Consider the following 26,138-nt stretch of genomic DNA (forward strand, 5'->3'; position numbering starts at 1 on the left):
GCCAGAAGAAAGCTTGGAGGCACCTTGAGAGACCAACACAGCTCAGCTTTCAACACCAGAGCAACTCTCCAATACTATTCCTCAGTGGTACGTCGGGAGAGGTTCCACGCATGCTGCGCTGTGTACTGGCTGCACCTCCAAATGCATTTCTGCGGAGCTCGCTACAAGGAACTGAGGGAACACAGTTTGCCCACTGATACAGAACCGTGGGACAGAGGTAAACATGCCCATCTGGTCCGTCCTGTAGCTGCACATGGCCTGGCAGAGAGAAACTCTCAACCCCGTTCCTCAAGTATTTCCAAATACTGAGCAGCAGACAGCCCACGCTACTGCCAGCCACGTGGGCAGTGTCACACTCCGGGCTCGGGTGCTCTGAAAGCCCTGCTCTGTCTCCTGGCTCAGGTCCATACAGCTTTCAGTTGTTCCTAGTGATCTACCCACACAAGACTCCAAAATATTTTGGAGTCCAAATTTTTCCAAATTCCCATCTCTCACTGGCCTGAGGCTGAGGCAGACAATGTTACGTGTTCAGGAAGAGATCTTTCCAGTGGCTCCTGCTGCTTAAAATGGGCAATTATAAGACATGCTGCTGGGCCCTCCTCAAAGTTTAACCAAACAAGAAAATTACTGTGCTGTGTATCACCAGCGAACACAGAAAGGTCACTCAGAAGCAGCCTCTAATCTTTAAAGGAACAGCAGCCTCTGTTACAGAGGAAGACCTTGGCTGTTCCCCTGGTGAGGCCTGACTCCCTGTTAAGTGCCTTGCAACAGCTCTTTTGTGGTGCTTCGAGACAGACTGCAGTGTGAGCCATCCTAGAACAAAATCATAAATCCCCACATTTTTTATGACAAAGCCCCAAGCACCAGTAAAGGGAGGCAGATCAAACAGCTTCTCATCAGGCATAAACCCCCTGCCAATTACAAGAGATTTGCTGTTGACATCATCTCCAGAGAAATGACTATGTCCTGGTTAGGTCTCACAGTCCTTGACGCTCTGTTCAATGCTTCCCTGACTTCCACACGTTCCAGGATCCTCTCCAAGGCGCTGCTAACACCAGAGGAACACACTGGCAGGACAGCGATCCTAGGCAGGACCTACCACACACACCACAGCAGAGCCCCCTTTTCTGCCCTCGGCTCAGATGTCTCCAGTTTCCCAGGAGCCCCCTGCCACACGCAGAGATGGGAAGGCTGCTCCGGAGCAGCGTCTGAGAGCTGGGACAGCTTCCAAGGTTTTTAGGTACACAGCCTTCATTTCCAGCTGTTTCAGAAGAAATTTTTCAGTAACCTTTGATCACCCTGTAGCAGCTTCCAATGTGCTCACCCTGAACAGATTTCATTTGGTAGAAAGGGGAATGGGTGATGGAAAGTCAGCTTTAGTGTGCTGATGTTTAACTTCTCTAGGTTTTTCCTGGACAAAATGCTGGTGGCTTGCCCACAACAGCACAAGCAGCTCACTTGGTTCCCAAGGCTGAAATAAAACATCAGCTTTAGAAGAGAAGCAGTAGCTGCTAGCAGCTAAAGCAGGCTCTGCTCACAAGCGGACAGTCTCTGCACTGCTCCACAATTAACGATGCGGGGGAGTCTATTAGCCGCCCGCCACGAGTAACCTAGTCCTGACATGCCCTGTAATCACAGCCATCACCCCAGAACGAGAACTGCTGCGAGCCCCCACCCCGCCGGGTCTCCCCTCCACCCCCAGGAGTCACCAGGGCCACTCCTGCTCCTGTCCTCCCGTCACCCCTCATCTGCACCGCACATCGCCGAGCTGCCACCTGCCTCTGAGCAATCAGCCCTGCGCCGCAACTGCCCAAGCAGACTCAAGCTGGAAAAGTTAATTTGTCCTAAAATGTGCAGGGCCAAAGACCAGTATTTCTTCTGCGTGTCTGATAAGTATAATTAAATACATAATTAGGCTGGTATGTCAGCCCTACCTCAAGATTTAGCCAGCTAATAGACGGGCAGGAGAACACACAAAGCACTTTCATATGGTGATTTCAATTAGTGCTTCACTAGGGCAATTTCTTCATCTGGGGAAGACTAAAGAGGCCATGGCTGATTTCCTCACAACACACTGGAAAGAGCAATGGCTTTCTTGCTTTCTGCACTTCCGAGCCACCTAAAAGAACACCCTGTGCTCTTACACCAGGAAAGCTGCAGCTAGCTGGGCAAGCACATCTGTGAAAGCCAGAGTAGCCGCACGCATGAAACCCTAAACGGTGCGGCAGCGGCACAGGGCCAGCTGCAGGCTGTGCTCGTCCAGCGTCAGCAACCCACTGTAGTGGGACAATGCCAGAGTTTACCACCCCACAGCTGGGACCCCCTGCCAGCTTCACCGAGAGGAAATAACTTGTCACACGTACACTGTGTTGCAGTGCAAAATATAGCAGGTTTAGAGCACCCAGCCACTGGGTAGAAGCCGGCCTCTTTTTCTCCAGGTACTTAACTTGCCAGCACACCAAGCCAGACCACAGCTAGAATCACAAGGTCCATCTCAGTCAGAATCTCACAGCCTCGCGCTCAGGAAAGGGGGAGGGAGGGGTGGTGGTGGTGTCTTACTAACCAATGGGACACCAAGAGGTATCACACCACCTGGGTGCACAACACCTTGGCCAACAGACCAGACAACTAGTCCCCAGGTCCTTTCTCACCCAGGAATATTAGTTAAGAGCAATATACAGCAAATGTACTAGCTGTAATTAAGGGAAAGGCTGGGAGCCTCCCAGAAAAAGAATATTTTCCAGCCAAGCTCTGTAGTTCCTACAGGGACCAGCAAAACAGCACATAGACAAGGGCTTTCCAGAGCAGTCATTGCAAGAGAAGAACTGCATTAAAACAACTTATTGGCATAAAATAAACTCTTCCTCTCAACAGGGACAGCTGATTGCCTTTGCTCTGAACGAGCTTCTCTTACCTCTTGCGAGATTTCAAGATGTTTCCTTGCAAAGTGCAAGGCTTGTTCATGGCTCCCCAGGGAGACGTAGGCATTTCCGAGACTCCAGCAGGCTCTTCCTTCTCCCACCCTGCAAAGCAGGAAATTGTCAACCACAGAAATGCCGGGCAAAACCCAGCAGCACATCAGCCCGCTCAGGGCTGCCTCCTCCCCTAGTGCACCAACAGCCAGGCCTCCTAGTTGTGTTTTCACCTACAGAAGTGTTCTGCAAAGGAAAATTAAATGCACTGTACATCTTAAACTCTTCTTACGCTGAGGTCAGTAAGATCAGGGCATGAGCAATAGCCTCAGAAGTGGGCCTGACCCACAGTGGCAAAAAGCTAAGCAGCGTAGCAAGGGCCCAGAATGGTTTGCCTTCATTTGTAAGCACTAGCCTGAGAGCAGAAGCCAGAGCTCCTGTCCAGCTTCCACCTCACATGGCAAGGATTCCTCTCCAGAGACACACAACGCATCAAGGGGACATGTAACATCCAGCCCTTTAGCCCAACAGCAGCCCAGAGCTAAATTACCAAGAACGTGGCAAGGAGAGAACATCGCAGGCACGCAACGTTCCCCTGCTAAACACCAGCCCCGCATCACCCTGGATGCGTGCATGAACTGAACCTGCATGCAAAGCCAAGCAAATATTGGCCCATTTCCACAAGACCTCCAGGGTGCTGCTGCCTGCGCTCAGAAGCAGAGGAAGCAGCCCTCACCCCCGAGCGCAGCCAGACCCCGTCAGACACCCGGTGTCTCTGGAGCGGGTTTCAGCCCCTGTTTGCACAAGCAGGCAGAGAGCTACTGCTCATCAGAGCCTGCTCAGCTCTGCAAACGAGCAGATGTGGGGGGTGATGGGCTAAAAAAAGCACATGGGGGCGCAGGGGGAGGTTCAGCGTGACTGCAACTCCCTTTTCAGAGGTTTGGGCGGGTTGATCAGCATTTAAACGCTTTTCTTGTCACCCTGTTCAATACCTTCTGCTCATAGGGTGTGTTCCCAGAAATGCAGGAGCCCACAGGCCTGCACCCCCACAGCATGATTCACCCTTGGGTGGGATTATGCCTTCTCTGAGCAGATAGTGCCCGGGTAGCGGCGCAGAGCTGCCATCCCGATGTCTCTGCTCCATCTAGTGGAAGACACCCAGCTCCCCGAGAGCCACCAGCGCTGAACAGGGCGGCTGCAAAGTCACTTCAGCTGCAAGCAGGCTCCAGGATGACAAAGAGAGTACCCAGGAGAAAGAAACCAAGCTCGCTCTCTCTCGAAAAAAAAAAAAGAAGGGGCCAAGAAGCAAAATATGTTATCTCCACATGCTGTACATAACATCATTTGTTTCTACATGGAAGTTTCCAGCATCATCTCAGAGGGACAGGACGAAGTGGCATGTACGTATGTATGTATGTCCTACCCACACATTTTCTAAGGAAGATACAATTTTTGTGAGCTTGAGGAAGCCTTAGAGGGGCCCTTCTGGGATAAAACAGCAGTAGCCACATTGCAGAGTGCTGAATACAATACATTTTCTTGAAGAACCTCTTATCAGAAATCTCACTCAGCCCCCACAGACATAGTTTTAAGGGCACAGTCTCCAGGTTTCAATCACATGATAAAGGTATCATTCATATTACGTTTTTGACAGATGACTGGACTAAGGCCTGGATTCCGAGACATTTCTAAAGACTTTCAAAAATACACATCACTGGTGTTTAGCCCCAGCAGCAGAGAACAATAAATCAACAGGGAAGGGTCAGTGCTCTGAACCCAGCAGAGCAGAAACACTGTCTCCTGAGGCAGTCCCTTACCTGTCTCCCAGTTCCTGTGCTATCACCAGGTGTTTTAGATGGTACTCAATTGCTCTTTCATAGTCTTGAAGCAGTGTGTATGTATTTCCAAGACTGTAGCAAGCCTGGGCTTCTACTGCTTGGTCTTTGAGTTGTCTGGAGAGCTGGAGTGTTTTCCTGCATGGAACAGGTGGAAATGAAGAGACCTGGTCATTGCAGAGCACCTCTGGAAGGTGACAGGCAAGTCACTGCTTGGGCATGCACTGCTTTGAGCTGATGCCTGTAACACGCTGCAGGCTGGCTGTCAGGTGGCTGCATTACTCGCCACTGCTGAGCACCACACATGCAGTCGGCCTCCAGGTCCCTTGTCACATCCCCCTGAGCCTATAAATTCACTGCAATAGGTCAGGATTTCCAGGGAACATCTGCCCTGTGTCTGCCTTAGCCCCTGGCACTTACTTGTAGTACTCAGCAGAGATGTCAAACCTCCCAAGGAAGATGTGTGCATTGCCCAGGTTGCTGTACGCTCTCCGCTCGGCTGCCTTGTCCCCAAACTCCTTAGCAATAGCAAGGCGCTGCAGCAGACACAGATTAGTGAGTACAGGCTGGCCACTGCCAGCTTTCTGTGACACAGCAACTCTTTTGGCAGATCAGTTTCTTGGTTTGCAGAGCTCCCACCCAGCAAGGTAGCAGTGCACATGCCTATCAGGGCTGGATGCAGCAGGAAATCTCTCCCTCCTCTGCAACTCAGGATCAGGAAGGGCCCTTGGAAAAGGGGGAATAATGTCGCATCCTCCTCTAACTCCTACTCCAGCCTGGTCAGTACACTTCTCTTTAGCTAAAGTGCAAAAGGCGCTATGCATGTTCTTCAGCAGCTGGATAAAGAGGTGAGTGGAGAGCTGTAGGTGAGGGCTGTGAAGGGATGGGTCCATGAGCAGACTATCGTGCAGGAACAAGGCTGCACTGTGGCACAGAACAACGGTACACGTGTGCACGCTCCATCTCAGTCTGCGCTGGAGCTGCTCCCCAGGCCTCTGCCCCTGCCCGCACCTCAGTCCCACCTCTGCTCTCCCGTCCCCCTGCTCCCCATCCTTCCCCACCTCTCACCCTCTGCTTCGCAGCACCCTGCTCCTGGTCCCAAATACTGCACAGAGTTTTCCCATCCCTTTCAAGCCCCTTCTCCCAAAACGCTGCTGGCTGCTGCCCTCCAGCATTTAGAAACCAGAAGAGCTGTGACAGGGCTGACTTTCCAAGGTGCTGGGCACTTTCCACTGCAAGGAAACTGATATATACTCGGGGCTAGAAGCTGAATTGCATTTGAATTGGGGAAGGGACTGTGTCATCTCACCCCTCTGCAAAGTTTTACATTAAGTTATTATGTTCTACAAGCAACGTTTATTCCTGATCAACAGCTCTCTCAGCAGAGTAATTAAACTCATGGCTTGCATTTATTAACACCTAGACTGACACAAATTAAGAGCAGAAAAGCCTTGGTAGGCCCAGCTGCAATTTGCCCTTTGATATCTCCTTTGGTTTCCAAGCCAATGGCACCTCTCCCTCAAGCTGCTCAGTAGGTGCTGACGGGGATTGGAGTAAGATGTTGCTCAGCATGAGTTAGTACAGTAGGGCCAGACCCCGAGGTACAGACAGGAGGGAGAGAAAAAGCCCAGGACAAACACCTCCCTGTACTTTCTGGGCTGTGGTGAGAAGAAAGGCTGCTCGCCACCAGCCGGTCCCAGCCCCTGACCCCAGGAAGAAGGTTTCCTACCTCCTTGTGGAAGGCTATAGCTTCACTGAAGTTGCCAAGTAAGTACTGGGTGTTGCCGAGGTTGCCATACGCACGGCCCTGCGCAGCTCTGTCCCCCAGCTCCTTCACCAGGGACAGGTTCCTCCTGAAAGAAGTCAGAGCAGCATGTCTGGTGAGACACAGCCAACCCTCCCTGCAGGAGATACAGTGAAGAAACTCGCACCGCAGAGGAAGGAGAGCCAACCCCGGAGCAGGCATTTCCCCTCCCCAGCTGCCTGCCCTGGGCATCCCTCAGCAGTTGAAAGGCTGGTGATCTACGCTAGCCGCAGCTCTGGGAGCTCAGAGCCCGTGGTGCAAGTCCCTGCTGCCCTCTCGACCTCAGGCAATCTGCAGCTGTGTACAGGAACCGCTCAAGCGCTCACACATCGATGGCCTGATAGGACCCCACGCTAAATAAGAAATGGCCACCTCACTGTCCGGGGGAGAACCAGGAGCACGAGAGAAAGGAGATTACCTACAGCAGGACAGGGACAAACCTGGGGAGAGGGGCAAGCTCCACAGTCCCATGCCAGAGCTCTGCTCATGGACCTTCCCAGCATTTCTTCACCTTGTTCTTTCCCCCCTTACACATCCAGCAGACAAAGGGAAGCGTAGAGCTCCCAGCTGCCACAAATTTACCCACTGGCTGTGCTACACGCACCATTCTTTGGAAAAAGGATGGCAAGCTATATACAGGCACTACCCCATCCTCAGGTATGAGGAGACAGATATAAGGTCTTGTCACTCTCTTCATTTAAAAAGGCTACTTAAAAAAACCCCTGCATTATTGAAGCAAAACGCTGAAGTACAAGAGAAAAACATTAGCCCAAAAGTCTGGTGACAGCCTTCCCGTGTGGGACATTGGAGTGATCTCTGAAACTATCTAGGAAAAGGAGGATGTTACAAGCAAGATAAACTACAGATCCACGAGAAAGAGAACCGGGACTTCAAGTGAGAGCCTCTTCTCTTGGGTGAAGGAGGTTCTGCTCATGGCCGCAGTGATGGAGACAGAGAGGGATCCATTCTCACCAAGGCCAGCAGAGAGCAGCAGGGCCTACGGCAGCTGCAGTTTAGCTTCCAAATACAGCTCTGAGAAGGAGCAGACTACTGAACTTAATTGCATGATCGTACTTCAAACTACACTGAGTTCTACCAAGGCAATGCCAGGACAAATTTTTGCCCTAATTTCATAAAAGCTTATAGTTCCTCACTCGCCTTCTTTGAGATTAATTTGCCATGATAACTCGGCATCTCAGGGGAATATTCCTAATTCATCACAACATGCAAAAGCTCATTCGGTGGCCTGACTTTCAGCAGTGCTGAGCCCACAGTCTCATTCTTTGCAACAAACATCTTCCAGAGCTCCCACATCCGCAGTGGCCCAGGAAACAAATCGCCCCCATGAGAAATGCTTCCAACAGGACTAAGTAAAAATAGTTGTCTTGCACCCCATGCAGCTATCATTAGTCTAACGGTTATCAGAGCTCAGCTAACCTGCAGACCCTGAAAGCTGTCAACAGAACAGGAACTCCATAAATATTGATTATGATCTGAGCAGGCCAAGCTCAACAAAGGTGTACCTGTGTGTATTTTAGCAATCACTGGTGCCTGACCAGTGCTGTTCCCTGCAGGATAAAGCACTGGCCAAGCTTGAATACTTACTCATAATATTCTGAAGCTTTCTGTAGCGTCTCCTTGACTTCTTGAGGCAAGTAGCCTGGGTCTTGGGCCATGTTCCAAGATAAGTGCTTTCCCTTTGCATGGTAAACATTTCCTATATTATAGAGTGCTCTGGCTTCACCTACCTAAAGGGAGGAAGAACAGGGAGCAGTGAGGTATTACACTTCACATCCCTACATGGACCTTTCCATTGCTGGGCAGAGATGGTGCAAGCCAGGAGGCCAACATTTTCCTTTCCCATCTTCACTGTCGTGGCAGCTGTTACTGTCAGCAGCATGAGACCTGTGACGCAGCCGGAAGGGAGAGCTTTACACTCCATCTCCTTCCAAAGCCCGCCTTCACCGTATCACAGTTACTGACTTGCAGACAGATTAGTTTTAAAGCTAAGAAATATTTCCTGTTGGATGCCATGAACAAATTACCTTGTCTCCCTGCTCCTGGGAAATGTCCAAGTGTCTCTGGCAACAAACGACAGCTTCATCAAACTGCCCAAGTATTTTCAATGTATTCCCGAGGTTGCCGCTTGCCTTGGCTTCTCCAATGCGGTCCCCAATGGTTCTACAAGATGGCCAGAGGAATGAAGAGAGGTGTTAAAAGAACTCACAGACTTTTACTCACCAACTGTTGGAGGCAGTTTTCAAGCTGCAGTGAGCCAAGCTGCAGCAAGAACTGCAAGGTACACACATCACATCCAGCGGTTCCCAGCACACACGCCTGACTGGAGTGCTTCATAGAAGCTCTCTCAATCTGGAAGACAGATTCTTGGTTTTTGCTGTCTCGGGTGGACTGCTTTAATGACTTCAGGTGTACTTACAATGAGTATCTGGGGACAGGAGAACTGGACACTGCCCTGCTCTTGCTCCAAGCACCATCCTCACATCCATATCCCTTTCTTCCTGCTCTGAAGGTGACTGTCTCTTTCTCATTGCTTCCCGAGTTCTCCACAGGACAGCCAGCCCATGCCTCAGGGCTCGTTTTGCATGCTTATTTCTGGGACAGATTCCCTCATGCTCCTGGGTTCAGACCCCACAGAACTCACCTTCGCTCAAGCCCTGACAGGTTGTCTGGTTAGGATGAGCCACTGCTGACATGCTTACCTGGCCAGGGTAAGGTCATGTTTATGGTATTCCAGGGCCTTGGAGTACTCCTTTAGGTAGAAATATGCGTTGCCCAGCTGACTGTAGATGGCACTGAGAGTCTTCAGGTCCTCCGTCCCCACCTGCACTGCTGCTTCGAAGAAGGCTGCCCCAGCTTTGAAGTCCCCAGCCTTGCACAAGCGCTCTCCTTCCAGGGCCAGTTCCAGACAGGACGCCTCCATTCTGCCAAAAGCAAGACCATCATTTCTAGAGGAGTTAGACTGCAGCGCAGCCATGCTGCTCTGCAATGGTTAAAAAGTTTACTTCATTGTACACCTCGTTGTGCTAGAAAAAAATCTACAAAACGCCACCAACCCTGGAAGAAGCCACACTCCAGGCAGCAGCGGCCTCTCTGCACTCAGCCCCAAGCACCAAGGCCCTGGTCAGACACCCTTTGGGTGATAATAACTTGGGACCACGCAGCCAGCAGACCTCAGCGGTGTGGACACTGGCTTTCAGCGGACACGGTAGGCACTTGGCCCCCCCCAGAAACCAGCCTCTCAGGCACAAGCCACAGGAGCGCCCGGATTTACAGACTGCATCTGCAAGTGGCCAAAGGCAGCCCCCCAGCTCCTGGTAGGAATCTGGACAAGCAGCTCTGGGCTTCTGGCTCTCAAGGTGCACATTCACATCACAAGGGTAACAGGGCATCTGTCTTTCTTCCAGGTGAGGCACAGCACAGAAGCCACGTACCCAGGCTACTCATGCTAGCAGCATTTTCCTCAGGGTAACAGAGAGGGTAGCCAAACTGTAACACATTTTTACTGGATACCAGAGAAAACCCTGGACTGTGCAGAATTTCTTGGCTGAGCAGCTTCCAGTGCTCAGTGTCTGCTTTTCATTAACTCCCCTGCTGTCACTTTTTCCACAGGCACTCTGCACGTTAGCCTCCAGGCTAGCTTTCCTCCCTTGCATTTCTCGACACCTTTGGCAACGGTGCACGCCGTGCTGTCAGTGAGTGCTCTGCGAGCCAGCAGAGAGGAGCGAGACCAGTGATACTGCTTCAAGAGAAAGGAAACGTGCTCCTTCGAGCGCTCCATCGAGTCCTCTCTAAGTTACAGCTGTCCCTGCTAGACCATGAGTATCCTCGGGTTCTCAGACAGGACAGAGCACGCCTTTAAAAGCTGACATTTGGGAGCCTGCTGCAAAGCCAGCCCCTTTGCGAGGCAGATGGACATAGCATGTTCCTGCTCCTCTATTCAGGTGCCTCTCTTCACTCTTTTTGGCTTTTTCATTTCTACCCAATGTACTTTTAAAAGTCTAGGTCAAAGGTGGACATCTGCTCAGAAGAAACATGGCCCATTTGTCCAGAGTCAGACAAAAGGTAACAAATGAAGAAAGGCGGTTTCTATTCTGTTCTCAGTCAAAGAGCACTTGCAGGAAGGCTGACTGTGGTACCCGGACTAAGAGAGCAATTTGCTCATCACCACCGCAACAGCAGCAGCCCAGCTGATGTGTCCTGCAGCAGTTTGCTGCTGAAGCCAAGCAGATGCCTCCCCCAAAGCCACCCTTGTGATGAGCCAAGGCCCAGCCCCTGCAGCCGGGGTCTCTGCAGACCGAGGGTGGGGTGTGCTGGCCAAGCCAGGGCACCCTGCACAGCTCTGGCTCCTCTCCCCGAGGACCCCACATGCCACCGTGCACCCACACACCCCGTGCACGCCGACTGCAGGGCAGAGGTCCTCCTGCTCGACGTCTGCGCTCCAGCACCTTCTGCCCAAGCCTGCACCCAGCACCTGCCTGCCCTGCTGCGAAGGGGCGCGGGGGGATGCACGTGTGAAATACCAATCCCGATACATTTTTCCTACAAACAGGCAGAATGGCGTTTTCTCAGCTGCCAGGAAACAAAGCCAGTTCCTTGTGAGCAGTGCATAAACTGTCTAAAATCCAACCCTGTTTGCCTGGCACTCTCCCTGCTGAGTTGGCTCCGTATGGCTCCAAATGCCCAACACTTGGCAGCCCAACGGCATCCGCCAAAGCAGGACAACCCACAAGGACTGTCCAAACAAAAAAAAATTGGCGAAAGACCTGGTTTCAGACTCACCCTCCAAACACACTTGTGACCTCTCCCGTCTCACTGTTCACTTGTCCCCAAAACCACCGAGTAACAAGAGGGAGAATGGGATTATGAAGCAGCTCTTTAGAGCTCCCGCCTCAAACTCCCACACAAATATTTGATTTCAAGCTCACTGCAGAGCCCACTTTTGAGTGGCTATTTTACTTGCACAAGAAGGCTGCTTGTGGTCCTACTGCAGCATCAGCCCCTGCCTCAACTTCTGTTTGACAGGGGAAATAAAAATGTTAAGACTGTTAATACTAAAAATGTTTAGCTTCTCTCTGCTGGTCCTCTTGCTAGACCACAAGAAAATCAGTAAGAATGAGCTTCTGCTGCAGTGTGTTGAGTTAGAGGGATGCAGCTGAGGATCACACCAAACTTCCATCAGTCCCAAGGGATGTTCATGGTTTGTAGCTCACTAGAGTGGTTAACTAGTGTCGTCATTAGGTACTGACAAGTCTCTGCTGAGACATCCCAAACAGCTGAAAGAAGGCTTGGGACTGAAGACAGACAAGAAACACACTCAAATCAGCAAGATTAAATTCAGACAGCCTAGTAGAGATGAATCTTGAGAGGACTTGAAATGCAGGAATGAGCCACTAGCGCAGGAATTAATGTTGGTTTCCAGTTAGAAGATGGTAAAGACAAAAGAAATTTCAAAATCATTTCAGTTCAAATTTCAACACAAACAAAATTCTTCCCAATATCCACGTTCTCTTTAAGAAACTGAGTTCACCAACTGTAAACAGTCTAAAAACTGAGCTGGAGACCAATTTCCCTAATTCATGGCATCGCAATCTAGCTCAGATCAAACCTGTTGTGTGATTTGAATAGCTTGAAGTGAGGGTTCCCATCCCCACAACACAGAACACCCTACAGCAACAAAACCCAACTACACGCTCCAAGGGGGGCATCTCACGCAGGCCATATTTGCCAGTGGCAGCCTAACCAGAAGGGGAATCTGTGCCTGGGGGCCTGCGTTCTGATACGCTCACACACGCTTGCACACGCTCACACTCTCAGGGTGCTTTCCTGGTGTTCCCATAGTAACTCTTCAGGCACAATGCAGTGACACGACCTTCCAGCGCATACAGCCTTTAATTAAAATCTGTTTGTCCTTGAACAGGCTGCTTTGCAGAGTATCTGACTTATCTAATTAACATCACTGCTCGGTTTGGGACCTAAGCAAACAAGGGGAAGGGAGAGGAGGCTTTTCCTCTGCATCGTACTCTGCCAAGCCTTTGCTGCCATGTAAATGGACAAGAGTCAAGGATAGCAATTATTAATAGAAACACAACCCACTGCTAAAACCCACCTGCCCTTCCCGCATCCTCAGGACCTCACAGCCAGAGCCAGTTCTGGGAAGCAACTTACGCGCAGTCCAGTCACCGCAGGCTTAAAAGCGCTCCGAAACACAATGCCAAGGGCAGAGGAACCAACAGAAGGCCAAGAACAAACTCAAGCACACACTCGTACAACAGCTTCCAAAGGTCATAGCTCAACAGTCCATGAGAAAAGACCAGACAGGCTATTTAAGGAGAAGATGGAAATCTGCTGTTCAAGCGAGCCAGCTTGAACCACCTCGACAAACTCTGGCAAAGGAGAGGGAAAACAGTGAATAAAGACAGACTCAAATCACAGCCCCAGTTCCTCCCACAGCACATGCCTGAGCCCTCCCCTACCTCTTCTTCTGCAGGTTACGCATTTTCTGAACATAGACCCAGAGCTCCAAGCCCACTGGCAGGAGGAAGCAGCGGGGCTGAGGTCTACTTGGAACAATTTTGCAGACAGGTCTCTCTGTTAAGTTCACAGGTAGGATCCAGGGTTTTGAAGATGTGGATGGCATCTTCATTTCCGCACAACATGCACTGCTCTCCAGTTTTCACTTGCTCTCCACTTTTCACTTGACCGGCTTGGACAATGTTACCAGCAAGTTGCTGGAATCTTGAACTTTGTTTATCTGGGACACTCCTTTTTCTCTCTGTATGCTGCCCTTAAAAGTGAAGGGGAAAGGAGTATTGTTTTTCTTTCCAGAGACCTAGACAAAGCAATGCCCTCTTTTCTCTAAGAAATATAATATTCTTCGCCCACTGTTGGTTTCAGGTACCAGATAGGCAAGTTCACAGCTGGAATCCAGAAATGAGAGAGTGCCTTGGTTCATTCACATATTTTCAGTGCTGCCCAAAGCAGAAAAAGGGCCCTGGAAGAGTCCATGAGATAGCCAGAGTTGAAGGCAAGCAGCTCCCTCCTTTCTGCACGGGTCTCTTCCCAAAGCACTTTGCCTCTGTGGTCACATCAGGTATTCCTGTTTGTTCCTCTTTTCTCCAAGAGCAGAAGGACTTCTGCTGCTGTGAACCTCTTCTTGTCAGGTGAGGAGCTCAGGGTTCCTCCAAAAGAGGGTCATCTTTGGGCAGAAGCACACTTTACTTCAACAGGCTCCAAAAGGGCCCCATCTGTCTGCCGCCCACGAAGCTCTGCAAGCTCCAGAAATCACCCGAGCAGTTCTCAGACTGGGGAAAAGCAGAAGGCAGATCCCACAGAGTACATCCCTGCCCATTTAAATGGGCTCCAAAACATCCCCATCGGAGAAGACACAGCCCTCTAACCCCCCAAGTTTCTCCTCTGCTGACACACGGGCAAAACGCCTGAGCCTGCACCACCTCAGCAAACACCTGCTATTCACGTCTTAATACCAGAAAAGAAGATTCAGTCCCTCCTGAGCCAGCAAATTACTGCTGACAAGCTGAAGGTGCTGGGCTTGGCCATATGGTGTGGTTTAGAAGAGTGACACTGCAGAACACGAGCTGCTTTTCTTACTTCCACAGCTAAGATGCTAGAGCTTGTTAACACAATTCCCTCACTACTCAACCTTCTAGCTAACAGCATGGTACGTCCCTGCCTATGGGTTTGGACAAAGACACCGGGAGGGGGGATGCTCACTTGGAGCAGCTCCTGTTCATGAGCCTTGCCCTAAATCAGTGCAAACCACTCGACACAGATTTGCGTGTTCCTCCAGAAAGTTTCCAGTTATTGGCAGAAGTCACATCCCATACTCCAGGCCCACCACAAGCAGCCAGGAAGGTCTGACAGCCTTCCTAGATGATCAAGTCCCAGATCAAGCCAAGACTACACCACGTATAGCAAAGTGATTTCTTCTGAATGCACAGAGATGACAGACCCCATCCAGTCCGGCCAGGTAAGGATAAAGTTTTGAAGAAGCCAGTTATAATCTAGAAATCAAAACAGTGCTGGTGTGTACAGCAAAGAGTCCCAGCATCAGTTCCCAGCTGGAGCTCAAAGCAAGTCCCACAGCTCCTCTGCACCTTGGGTTACGTACGCAGTGTAGAACAGCAAGGAAGGTGGCTCCCAGAGCACTCTGAGATCCTTTTGCAAAAGGTACTCTAAAAATGGCAATATATGTGTTTAAGAAACAACAATAAAAAGAACAAGTTTTTTTAAAAGCAGTAAGAGGCCAAATATAAACCCAATGTTTGGCCACAAATGAGTTAAGCAATCTGCACAGCATTCTGCCAGAGCAACGCGGGAGTGGCAGAACCCTGGCAGATCACTCGGCCCCCATCAACGCAGCAGCTGCGAATTTCAAACCCATGGATGGATGTTGCTTCTGACACTCACATGAGGCAGAAACGGGTGACCTTCCACCGCGCGGTGACACGGATGAAGAAGTCTCCTCCCAATCCAACACAGGGCAGGGCTGCCCTCCCTGCTCCTTCACTTCTTCTTTAAACGACAACTGATCTGAAGGCAGAAAAAGCCAAGAAGAACAGGAAGAGCAGATATTGCCTTTAACAACAAGATTTCCCGGGGTCATTCATCGCTGCCAGATAGCAGCTGATGATGATCTGTATCACAGATTGCCTTTTGGCTGCCTTGCCTTAAGAGTAAAAATGTTCCTTTACAAAAAGTGCACAGGCAAAACGCAAGGACTGCCACGTGTCAAATGTTTTCAAGCAACACAGCAATACGGAGAAGGCAGCGAGGGGCCCGGGAGCACTGGGGATGCCGAGAACACTGAGACAAAGCAAACGGCACAAAGTGTTATCGGTGCCATTAACAATGATCACCACGACTGCTGTCAAAACAGTGCTGTAATTCAGACTTGGGTGATGATATAGGTTCCCAGAGGGGGAACACTACTCATAACATGTGTTCAGCAGCTGGGAGCGACAGTCAGACCTCCCAACACCCCGCTCTCCCCCAAATCTAATTAGGGGACCTAATAAATGTTTATAAATATCTGCAGGGTGGGTGTCAGGAGGATGGGGCCAGACACTTTTCAGTGGTGCCCAGTGACAGGACAAGGGGCAATGGGCACAAACTGAAGCAGAGGAAGTTCTGTCTGAACAGGAGGAAGAACTTCTCTCTGAGGGTGACGGAACCCTGGACCAGGCTGCCCAGGGAGGTTGTGGAGTCTCCTTCTCTGGAGATATTCAAGACCCACCTGGACAAGGTCCTGTGCAGCCTGCTCTGGGTGACCCTGCTTCGGCAGGGGGGCTGGACTAGATGACCCACAGAGGTCCCTTCCAACCCCTACCATTCTGTGATTCTGTGAAATCTTTATGACTCCTTTGTCAAATATTCCAAGAAAATAACACTGCATGGACAACCTCACGCTTGTCCTCCCCCTGCTAGGCTGGAAAACAGCAGTGCAGACTGCCTTTAGCCAAGAGCTATTCTGCAGGATCATGGGCTATGCCCTGAAGCTCAGGGCTGCTGCAGCTCCTGCAACCCAGGAGATGCAGCCACAGGAGCCAGAGCAGGACGCAGTGACATCCCACCTCTCCAGTCTGCACCTCTCCATGGCGTCCACTCCAGGCAGGCAGATAACGAGGAGACCATACAGTGCCCAGCAATTAAACTTGGCTTGCTCCAAGCCTTTCACACATTCAGGGCTGCCTTGTGCGGACTGTCTTGCTCACAGCACTTACCCTGCTGACAATAAATCCATCAAGCTACGCAGAAAATAATCACATCACAAGACAAAGGTAGGAGACAGTTGTCTGCTGCCTTAAATATTGTAAATCTCACAGGGCAAGAGAACCTCTTCCTGCCTGCACAGTGAAACTGCCTCAAAAAAAAAAAAAAAAGAGAAAATATATTTACAGGTATTTGATTCATATTAGTGGGGGAGATTGCAAAACTCATTCCCAATCAGAGCTGGTGTAGTTTTAAAGTTAGGAATAAAACCCAAGCTTTTAGACAGGAGGTAAGACAGAAAAAACCCTACCAAAACCACCAACAGTAGTAAAAGAACTCCTCTGTATATCTATCATTATGAATTAATGAAGCAACAGATTTTAGCATCTTACTTGCAACCTGATTGAATTTTATACAAAAATAAATATAATTTGAGAGCACTGATGACAGGGGCAATTAAACATCTTTTCCCCATCAGAAAGTGATCAAGTTTATCAGGTGCTCAGTGTAAATGTATATTCACTGGCTTAACTAAATATGCATGTAAATAATTAGCTGGCAGCACATCTTTAAAGAAAGTAATCAAGCTGGGAATTATTCCCCTTCAGTAATTTCCTTTCCCAGCCTTTGCACGGCTTCTCTACATGAAAAGCAGCCGATGACTCTGAACCAGCAGATAGCACAGCCAGGCAGGAGCTGCCCGAACTCCCCAGGGACACGACGGAGGACGCTCCCATCCCGCAGGAACCTGCTCATGCTTCTCCTGTGCCAAAGCCCATGCTGGGCCTGATGAAGAGTCTGGCTATTTTCATGGGCTTCCCTACATGAGGAAAGCTACCCCAGATCCCCCTGATGCACAGCCCGAAATTATTCACCACGAATTTATAGCTGTTTAGCCTTGGGCAAGCACCGCAAGCTGGGCTAGGCTGCTCTTCTCTGCCTGGGGCATTCTCACCACGTGTTTCGGGCAGTTTCTCCCTGGCTACTCTGCCCTAGGCAGGGTTCTGCCTCCTCATCAAGCACCACTTTCCTCACAACAGGCTGGGGGCTCACATAGTCCTATCACCAGGACACACACAGCTGCCTCTCTCTTCCTTACTCCCAAACAATTAGCTCCCATCTCTGAGAAGAAAATTTTATTACTGGCTCCTAAGTACACATGCTTGCAACTTCATACTACGAAATGTCATCACATTGCCATGACACCAGACTTATCAATCATTCAGTTCCTCGTATTCAATACTCATCCTCCCCTGCACTACCTGTATGGCCATACCAGCAACACACCCATTAGCAACCTGCTCTGTTTTGCAGGGAGGGCACTAATTAAAGTACTCAGCTCACTCCCAAGGCTGGTTCTTGTGCAATGCAGCCAGCGATGCCTCTCCACCCTGCCGACAGCTCTCCTTGAAGCACGGCCCCTCACTTCCCACGCACGTCACAACCCAAGTGCTAATCCCCTCCTGACAAGCAGTTTCCCCACAAGGCACCGTATCAAACACAGGCTGGCAGGGAAGGGTGACAAATAAATCAAAATACACTTCACATTAGCTCAGGTCAAACTCCTTTTGGTAGTTTGAAACCAGCACATGGAAGCCGATTTCCCTCCGGTCAATGGAGGGCAGAACCTCTGGGCACTTTACCCTACATGTCACGGTATCAGTGAGGGGAAGAAATCAAAACCCTCTTGTTTTGTTTGGAGCAGAAAGGCCAAAGATGAAACAATGAATGCTGCACCCAGTCCTTCCCAGCTTCTGAACTAGTTCCAAGAGTCTGGGCCAGTTTCTTTCACATCTCCCGAAGCACGTGAGGTGCTGCAGAGGCAGCTCTGTGCCACCAGCACATCTGGAGGGGAGACAGTTTCCACTCCCCACACTTTCACTGGAAATAAGTGTTGCAGTGAGTCCTTTCAGTGATCCCTGAACTGAAAATTATCAAGTAATATATACACATGCACACACTTACTGCTGTTTGAGAAGTGTTTGCTCAAGCTGGAGCTCCAGGGAATACCACGATGAAGCAGTTTTCACTGCAATCTTTTGATAAGGGCATGAAATAGAATCCAGAGGGGAAAACTACAGGGAGTTCTGGAAGCCGCTAGGTCTGTGCACTGGCTCCAGACTTCCTCTTCCTTTCACTGATGGTAGCATCAGTGCTCAACAGTAGTCATTTCAGTTAATTGCTATCTACCATTAGCTGCAGAGTACTTACATGGGATTCAATTCCACTGCATATTTTCTAATAAATACCAAATGACAGTGAGAAAGACAGCTGTATTTTAGTTGCATTTACCCTCTTATTAGCAGAGCTGAATAAGACCCCATTTCAATTCATAATGGCTCCAACAAGCTGCGTCATTGTCAGAAATTCCAATTCAAACTCCCCATTGCCTGCTTGAAAGCAAAAGTCATCCAGCACTCCCCTGCTCGCACAGCTCCGCTGTGGCTGTACACAACTCTCCCTTTGACCAAGGGCCACGCAGAACAACTACCTCTGGGGCTTTGATCCACAGGGATGGCGAGAACTGAAGGCAGATGGGACTAATCTGCTGCTTTAGTAGCATTTTGTGAAGCAACTTATGATGCTGAGCTGGTATGTGTAGAAAGTTTTCAACCTAAGGACCGCAAAATATTTGGCAAAGGTGCGAGGGTAGCTATTACCTCATTCTGCAAACAGGAAACTAAGGTACGGCAAGACATCGCTTGCCCACAGCGATGGAGCATGGAAAGGGACCCAGGAGCGCTGGACCCAGGAGCGCTGGACCCAGGAGCGCTGGACCCAGGAGCGCTGGCTCCCAGCACCTCTGCCAGGTCCCCCCTCTCATGTGCCAAGTGAACCACTCAGACTAGAGCTGCTCTGCTGGGGATGAGGTGGAGCGTTTTCCACCCAGGCAAGGATGCTCGTGCAGCTCGTGCCACCAGCTCAACAGGTCAGAATCACTGAAGATCTAACCCTGCCCAAAGAGATGCCCCCAGCTCCAGGAGCTTAAAATACTCACGACCTCTAGAAACCTGCTCCACACCTGAAAGGATGGGGCTCAATAAATTATACACTGGTAATAATTATCTTGAATCCATGTAGCAAATCTTTCCCACAAACACAGCTTAACCCCCAGCAAGAACAGAGAACACAATGAAATTTTTCTGTCATCTGAAGACTGAAACCTCTAAAAGGCAATGAGGAAAAATTTAAGCCTTTGTGCTCCAAAATTACTCAAATATCAAAGGATCATGATAGGATGTAATTAACTTGCACCACTTGAGAAAGCTCAGATGGGATTAAGGTGCAAATGTGAATTTCCTCTCATCCTGGTTAACAGTTTCACTTGATGCCCAGTTTCAAAGCACTTAAGTTATAAGATTCAAATAGTTTCCAGGGTCTAAGGAAATGATGATTAAGGAGATACCAATTTGAAAACTAATTCATAAAAACATGTTCTGACTCCCCAATGAAAAAAAAAATCCACCAAACATATGAACTGATTAAGGTGCCTCAGAAGAGGGACTGTGCAGGAGAACTCCCTTTCAAGAAGAGTGAGAACGAAACCTTCTGAAGAGCCTGGATCATAACCTCTTCACACGGCTCATCAGCAGGGTATAAACCCAACCACCACCACCTGCCATTAGAGCTAAAGGAAAATAAGCCTAGAGGCCAGCAGCACCAGCTTGCCAAATGCTAGTGGGCTAACGACGCTCGTGTCTGAGGATGCTCTTGCCTTTGCTGGAGGCACAAAGGAGGATGCTCAGTCCATGCTGTCAGTAGCTCATCTCACTCCTGCAAACTGCAGACCACAGTCAAAGGTAACAGCTCTAACATCTGAAACCTGCCACACAGAGCAGCAAGCAAGCCAGTGTCTGCATCAGGATGAATTTTCAGGCATTCGGATTTTGTCACTGAGGATACTGGAAATGAACTCCGTGATTTCAGCACTATGAGGAAAACTTCCTGAGTTTTCAAGAGCATTTTGCTTTCTTGTACAATGCTAGTGCCTTCAGTGAAATTAATCCATCACACTGCAATGAAACAACACTCCTGGGATGATTTCACCAGAAGTGAAGTGCTATTTCCTTCAGTCACTTCCAGAAACCAGAGGGCAAGAGAGGACACGCAGTCTGAATGGCTTTTCATTATAACATTACTTTGACAATGAGGTCAACACATCCTCTCACTAAAATATATGCTGTGATTTAAATCAGCTACTGCTCCTGCTACAAAATACACTGGGTTACAATTATGATATACACTAGAAAAACAAATAGCTTATCAACAGCTATACAATGAAAACAGCAGGATTTATTTATCACCCATTTTGTTTATGCTATTCAACTTCTATTGCCCACCAAAAGCCAAGGGTTCATTCGCGCCACACTTGTTACTGAAAACGGCTGGATTCTGGTGTGGGGGATTATCCTTCCAAATGCAGAACCACTGGAAATGAGACAAGAGCAGTCCAGACTCAGACACCTCTTCTCTACAACAGCCCCACACAGACACACAGCGGGGGCTCAGCAGTCAGCCTGGACCCAGCCCACCCGCTCTCCTGGGGTGAGAGGGGACTGCCGGGTCCCTCCTGGCCTCCTCAGCAGAGCCGGGGACGAGTCCTCAGGGACCACGGTGGAGCTACAACACAGCGGTGCAGCTCGCGTCAGACGAAGTGAGCGAGCAGCGTAGGACACAAGCTACGAGACAGCTTGGACTGCAAGGACCACGGCCTCCCCCCAGCTCCCGCCCCAGGACCCTGCCAACCCCCAGCTGCCGGCAGGGTCCAGCTCAGCTCCACAAGTGCCACCCAGCACAATTGCTCCAGTTGTGCTCTGTAGCTGCACAGGCTGAGGGGCCTTACGAGATTTGCTTTCCTGCACACCCAGACTAATTTTCTGAGGCCAAGTGAAAGCAAGTCTTGTCTTCCCAGAAATACACAGGCCACAGACCCAAGTCTTTTCTCAGTTCAAGCTGCCTGGAAACCCCTCCAACTGCAGCTCCCCCTTCTTCTTGCTCTCTCAGCCTGTCACTTGTTCCTGCCTTGGAGCATGGGCTTGCAGGAGGAAAACAACTGCATATTGAAAAGATGCTGCCAAGTCCCTGCAACACTAAAGGCAATAACATGCTTAACCCTGGCCAGACAAAGAAAGCCACCTCTGCCTGTCCCAGCCATGCAGCCCCTTGCCCACACCCCCTCCACGTGCACAGCCTCATCCCAGACCCCCCCTGCATCTGCCCAGCACCAGCAGCCAGAGAGGCTGCACACCCTCCCCGCGCGCTGCCTCCTCCCTGCCCACATACCCACGCAAACCGCCGAGCCCTGCTCAGGGCACAGCAAACAGGCTGTCGTCGTGATGAGGGGTAAAAGGCAACGATGACAAAGGTCACACCACGGTTTTTCCACTGACTCCTCAGCAACCTACAGACAATGCGGTTCTGCTCCCTCCCCATCTCATCTGCTTCCCTTCAGCCCCAAGCCAAGTATTTCAGTCCAAGAGAGGGGGGCCTTTGGGGTCTATCTGCAAACACACTCCCTGATCCCATGCTCCTGGGCCATCCAGGCTTGGAGCCAGGGAGACGCTGAGCAATCGCAGCTCGCCAGGAGACTGCTCATGATGCTCTGCAGCCTTCTGTAGCATCTGAAAGGGGTTTGGATGTGACCTTAGTGACAGGAACAGCATGAACCTGGCCGTCTTACTTTCTGCAGGACTTGCCGAAAAGCAATTAGCAGGATCCAAGCAATCAAGAGCAGTGAGTCCAAACAAGCAGCAACTCCTTTTTCAAATTTCCACTCAGTAAAGCCAGTAAAGAGGGCGACATCAAGCCAGAGCACACCAGCAAGAGCCCGTGACAGTTCCTCCCTTGGGGATTACAGCCCTCTGTGCCCAAACCAGAGGAAGCCACAACGGGAAACAGACCCAGGGGTTCCCCGAGGTCACAAAGCGTAGGTGGGCAGAGCTTGCGCCCAGGCTGGAAGTGACACCAGACACTAGGACAGATTTTTGTTGGCAAAGCTGTAGCAGAGCAGATTGCACCAATTTTACATTGTTTTTCTGCAGCTGCCTCGTGCTCCAAGGGCTGTTAAAAGCATTGTCGTGCTCTCCCTGAAAATTTCAGGGGTGCTGAAAATCGGAAAGCAGCCCAGACACACTCGTGCATTTAAAGGCTGCCTTGGCAAGCAGTGCGAGAGCTCAGGTGCAGGACACTGCTGTTCTCCCTGGCTGTTGCACAGCCACAGGGCACCCCTCTGGATTTCATAAAGATGATATTCCACATCAGTCTGAAAAAAACAGGGAACAGAGGCTCCCCAAGAGCTCAGATACCAGCCAGGGGTCCCCAGCACCTCTAGACACGTTATCTGCATCTCCTCTGTAGAAACCCAGACTAAGCAGAACGGCAGCAAAAGCGCTTTCGGGTTCTTCATGGGATTAAGGAAAAATCTATGTGTGCCATCAGATTAATCTGCAAGCCTACAAATCAGAGTGTGGCAGGATTCCCAGAAGGCCAGGCCATTGCCTCACAGCAACGCAGCTCGTATGCAGGGTGGGAATTACGCTCTGCTTTGCTAATCCGAGGAGAACAGACCGGCCGTCTCGCACTGTGCGGCACAGTCTGCGGTGGGCGTCTGCTGCCTCTGCGGGGAACCCGGGAGCGCCAGCATCCTGCAAGCTGGGTTCACTTCTTCCGGAGGATCGGGTGGCTTAATCCTCCACCACATTTTCCCAAATTTTTAGTACTTCTGTCCTAGTATAGCTCTGCAGATAACATCCACCCTGGAAATGCTTGGCACCACTGTGCTGAATGTCTGTACAAATCAAGTGCGTGGAGGCAAGTCCCCACTCCTCCCCGACACAGCCCCGCATCAGGGTTTGCTCCAACGCTGTGATATTGGCATAATTCTATCACGTGTGTAAGCAGCAGGCAAGCATGTATCGCTGCATGAGTTTGCCACGTAGATCAAAGCACGGTACAGCTTTGCATTTGTGAAGTGGACTCTGGTCCTGTTCTTCCATAGGAGGAACTTGTATAAACGTCTTGTTTCTTGGAAAGTCTCCCTGGATACAGCAAGAATACCGATAGTCTCCCCAGTAATTTTCTCACTGCTATCACAAAATCATGAGTTAGTCCATATAATGATTTGCTTTTTAAGCAAATTGCAAAACTTATTATAAAAAAACCCCAAAATTATGTTCTTTTATATGTGTCTTAGAATTGAGCCTTTGGTAAGAGGAATAAAAGGATGAAGCATCAGATGTTTAAACTTTTCTATACCAACAAGCCTCCTCTGTTTTCCTCACAAAGTAGGGCAAAGGCCTGCAGCACATCCAACTCCAGCACAATACCCTACCCTCCCTCCAAACCTCAGCACTGCTCTCTGCAGTCCGACACAACAGCTACTGTCATGCCGCAGCAGATGCTCTCCCGTCCCTAGGAGAGGGGAGATGAGGCTTCCAGCCCAGCTGAGAGCAGGAGCAGATCCTCAGCTTACCAGGGTGCTCTGCCCTCGCTGCGCACAGCAGCACCCAGCCACGCAGCTGCACCACACCTCTAGCCACGCCGGCTGGGTTAGAGGCAGAACCCAAACTCCTTTGCAAAGGGGACACCCTTTCCAAATCAAGCTTCCTAAAGCCATGTCCTTCATGGTTTAATTTCCAATTCCTTCTTATTTTCCCTCCCCCCATTCTCCATATTTCTTTCTCACTCTCACCTTCCCTGCTGCTGCACAGTCCCCCTTGGCACAGCAAATATTTGCTATGGTGCACGCAGAAAGGATGAAGCCATCAGTTTAATGTTATGTCACGTATTACCTGCCTGATGGACACATGCAGTTAATGAGACAGAATGAGCAGAAATGGAGAGCGGAGATCTCTCCACAATCCTATTTTAGGTTTAGGTTAGCTCCTCAGAGGTACTGCAATGACTTTATCCAGAACACAGGCCGGTCTGTAGCACTGAAAGAATTCACCACTCCCCTCCTCCCTTACACTGGTGAAAGAAGGGAGGATGCAGCATCGGGGTTACACACATGCCCAAATCAAGGAAGTTCATTTATCCTGACTGCTGAATAATGCATGGCTTCAGAAAAAAAAAATCTGTTCCTGCACAGAGACATTGTCATCTAGCAGTGAAAGACATGGCACAACAGCAGGCTGCACCGAGAAACACTCTTTAGGAGCACAGGCAGCAGCGACAGGGAGGACGAGACAGGTGACAAGACAGCTCCTTACCTTAACCCACGAGGGTGGGGGGCTGTGGAAGGTGCTGACATGCAGGAACAAAGCTGCTTCCACACAGGTTTTGCGTGCTGGGGAAGCCTGCCTGTTTCAATCCAGGGCATTACAGAATGGCTGCATTTGTGCTGTACAAACAGCCTCTACAAGCCTTTCAGGAGCAGTTACATCCTCCAACACACATGGCTTTGACTGGGAATTCTTTTCCTTATTTTAATTCCAGTCACATGTTTTGAGCTGCTACTTTTCTCTCCTCTGCGCGCGTATATAGATAGATACATTTATACATTTTTACGTCTCCTGTCTGTGTGCCATGTTAGCCTCAGGCAACCAGCTCCGAGAGAGCCGTCAGCCTTGACAAATGACTCAGTTCTCATCTGGAGTCAGGTCTCTACAGCATCTCCTTCCTTCCTTTCTCCAGGCTGCTCTTAGCACAGCCACCCTGGCCCTGGGCAGGCGAGCTCTGCTCTCTGTGCATGTGCTTGGAGCTTCACCGAGCACAGCTGGAGTCTGATCCTGCTTTAGCAAACCTCAAAGGACCCTGAAATTACACTGATCAGACTCTGACCGAGGGTCCTTCAGGAAAAGAGATTTCCACAACAGCAGAATGACATTTTGTTCCATGGGGGGAGTCAAGGGCAGGCCACACAACAGTTTTCTCCGCTCACTCCTCACCCTTGTGTCAGTACGTGTTTGGCTTTAAAGCAGGGACAATCTTGGATGCTGGGGCCAGGACCTGTCCCACCACAGCGATCACAGACCACGTAGCGGAGGACGCCTGCTCGCTGGTGACCGGCCTGCTCATCAGCCACGCGGCAGGACAAAGTCCCGGCACGCAGCCCTGGCGCTCCTTTCTGTGGATACGGGGTACGACAGGACACCTGTGTTTGAGGCCAGCGTCTGTCACCCATGCAGCCTTCACAGGCTGTCATTTTCTGCTGCTGATCTCTCACACAAGTCTATGCAAAATGCTCACTTAATGGCATGACTGATGACAACTTTCTGCCAAAAACACTGATGCCAAACAATGGCTTTACTGAAGGAAGGGCACATTTTGCAGAGCAGTTTTCATTTTCTTCCAGAATGGCAGTGGAAAAAGTGGGTATTTTCAACCATTTCATTGTTAACTCCTCAGACAGCCGAACACATTGCCAAAGCTCCCTGTTGAACACAGTCTCCTCGCAGAGCCCGTGGTATTTGCTGGCACACTTTTGCTGTTTGCCCTCCCAGTGGTGCACATGAAAGGGGCGAATGCAGATAATGCGACAGCCTCTCTTTCTCCAGTGGCTTTACCCAGGAAAGCACCAAACCACAGACTTCAATCAACCAACCGGTTCATGCTTGCAGTTTCCTGGATTACAGCCCTGATGGAAGCAATTGATACAGGAGCTGGCCAAGGGCTGCAGCCTTCAAATTCTGGGCGTGCTGCAGTGAACTCGTATGGTTTATTATTTAGACCAGTGCGGGAGCTCACACACTCAGCTGAAGTCATAGGCCAGGAAATGTCGAGGCACACGTGGAGTCTCACGATTCCACGACATTCATCTGCATTTATGTATGTAAGCCCCTCTTCACTCGCCATGAGATGCCGGCCCATGGGTTTCCCAAGCAAGCTGCTACTCAC

General features: G+C 50.1%; 1 protein-coding gene across 3 annotated transcripts in view; it reads right to left on the bottom strand.

Annotated features, from left to right (window-relative positions):
- Nucleotides 1-26,138, bottom strand: part of GPSM1 (G protein signaling modulator 1) — an 83,622-nt gene that overhangs the window by 46,802 nt on the left and 10,682 nt on the right. For 2 of the 3 annotated variants that reach the window (XM_075439382.1, XM_075439380.1), the window contains exons 2-8: nt 9,272-9,493; nt 8,597-8,732; nt 8,157-8,299; nt 6,477-6,600; nt 5,168-5,283; nt 4,730-4,885; nt 2,915-3,023 (exon numbers count right to left, since the gene is read on the bottom strand). In XM_075439382.1, coding sequence (XP_075295497.1) covers nt 2,915-3,023; nt 4,730-4,885; nt 5,168-5,283; nt 6,477-6,600; nt 8,157-8,299; nt 8,597-8,732; nt 9,272-9,493 — 1,006 coding nt within the window. Of the gene's footprint in view, nt 1-2,914; nt 3,024-4,729; nt 4,886-5,167; nt 5,284-6,476; nt 6,601-8,156; nt 8,300-8,596; nt 8,733-9,271; nt 9,494-14,999; nt 15,074-26,138 lie in introns of those variants that run through there. The other variant, XM_075439381.1, reaches the window with a different exon arrangement.

Source organism: Opisthocomus hoazin, chromosome 19 (genome assembly GCF_030867145.1).
Source record: "Opisthocomus hoazin isolate bOpiHoa1 chromosome 19, bOpiHoa1.hap1, whole genome shotgun sequence".
NCBI lineage: Eukaryota > Metazoa > Chordata > Aves > Opisthocomiformes > Opisthocomidae > Opisthocomus > Opisthocomus hoazin.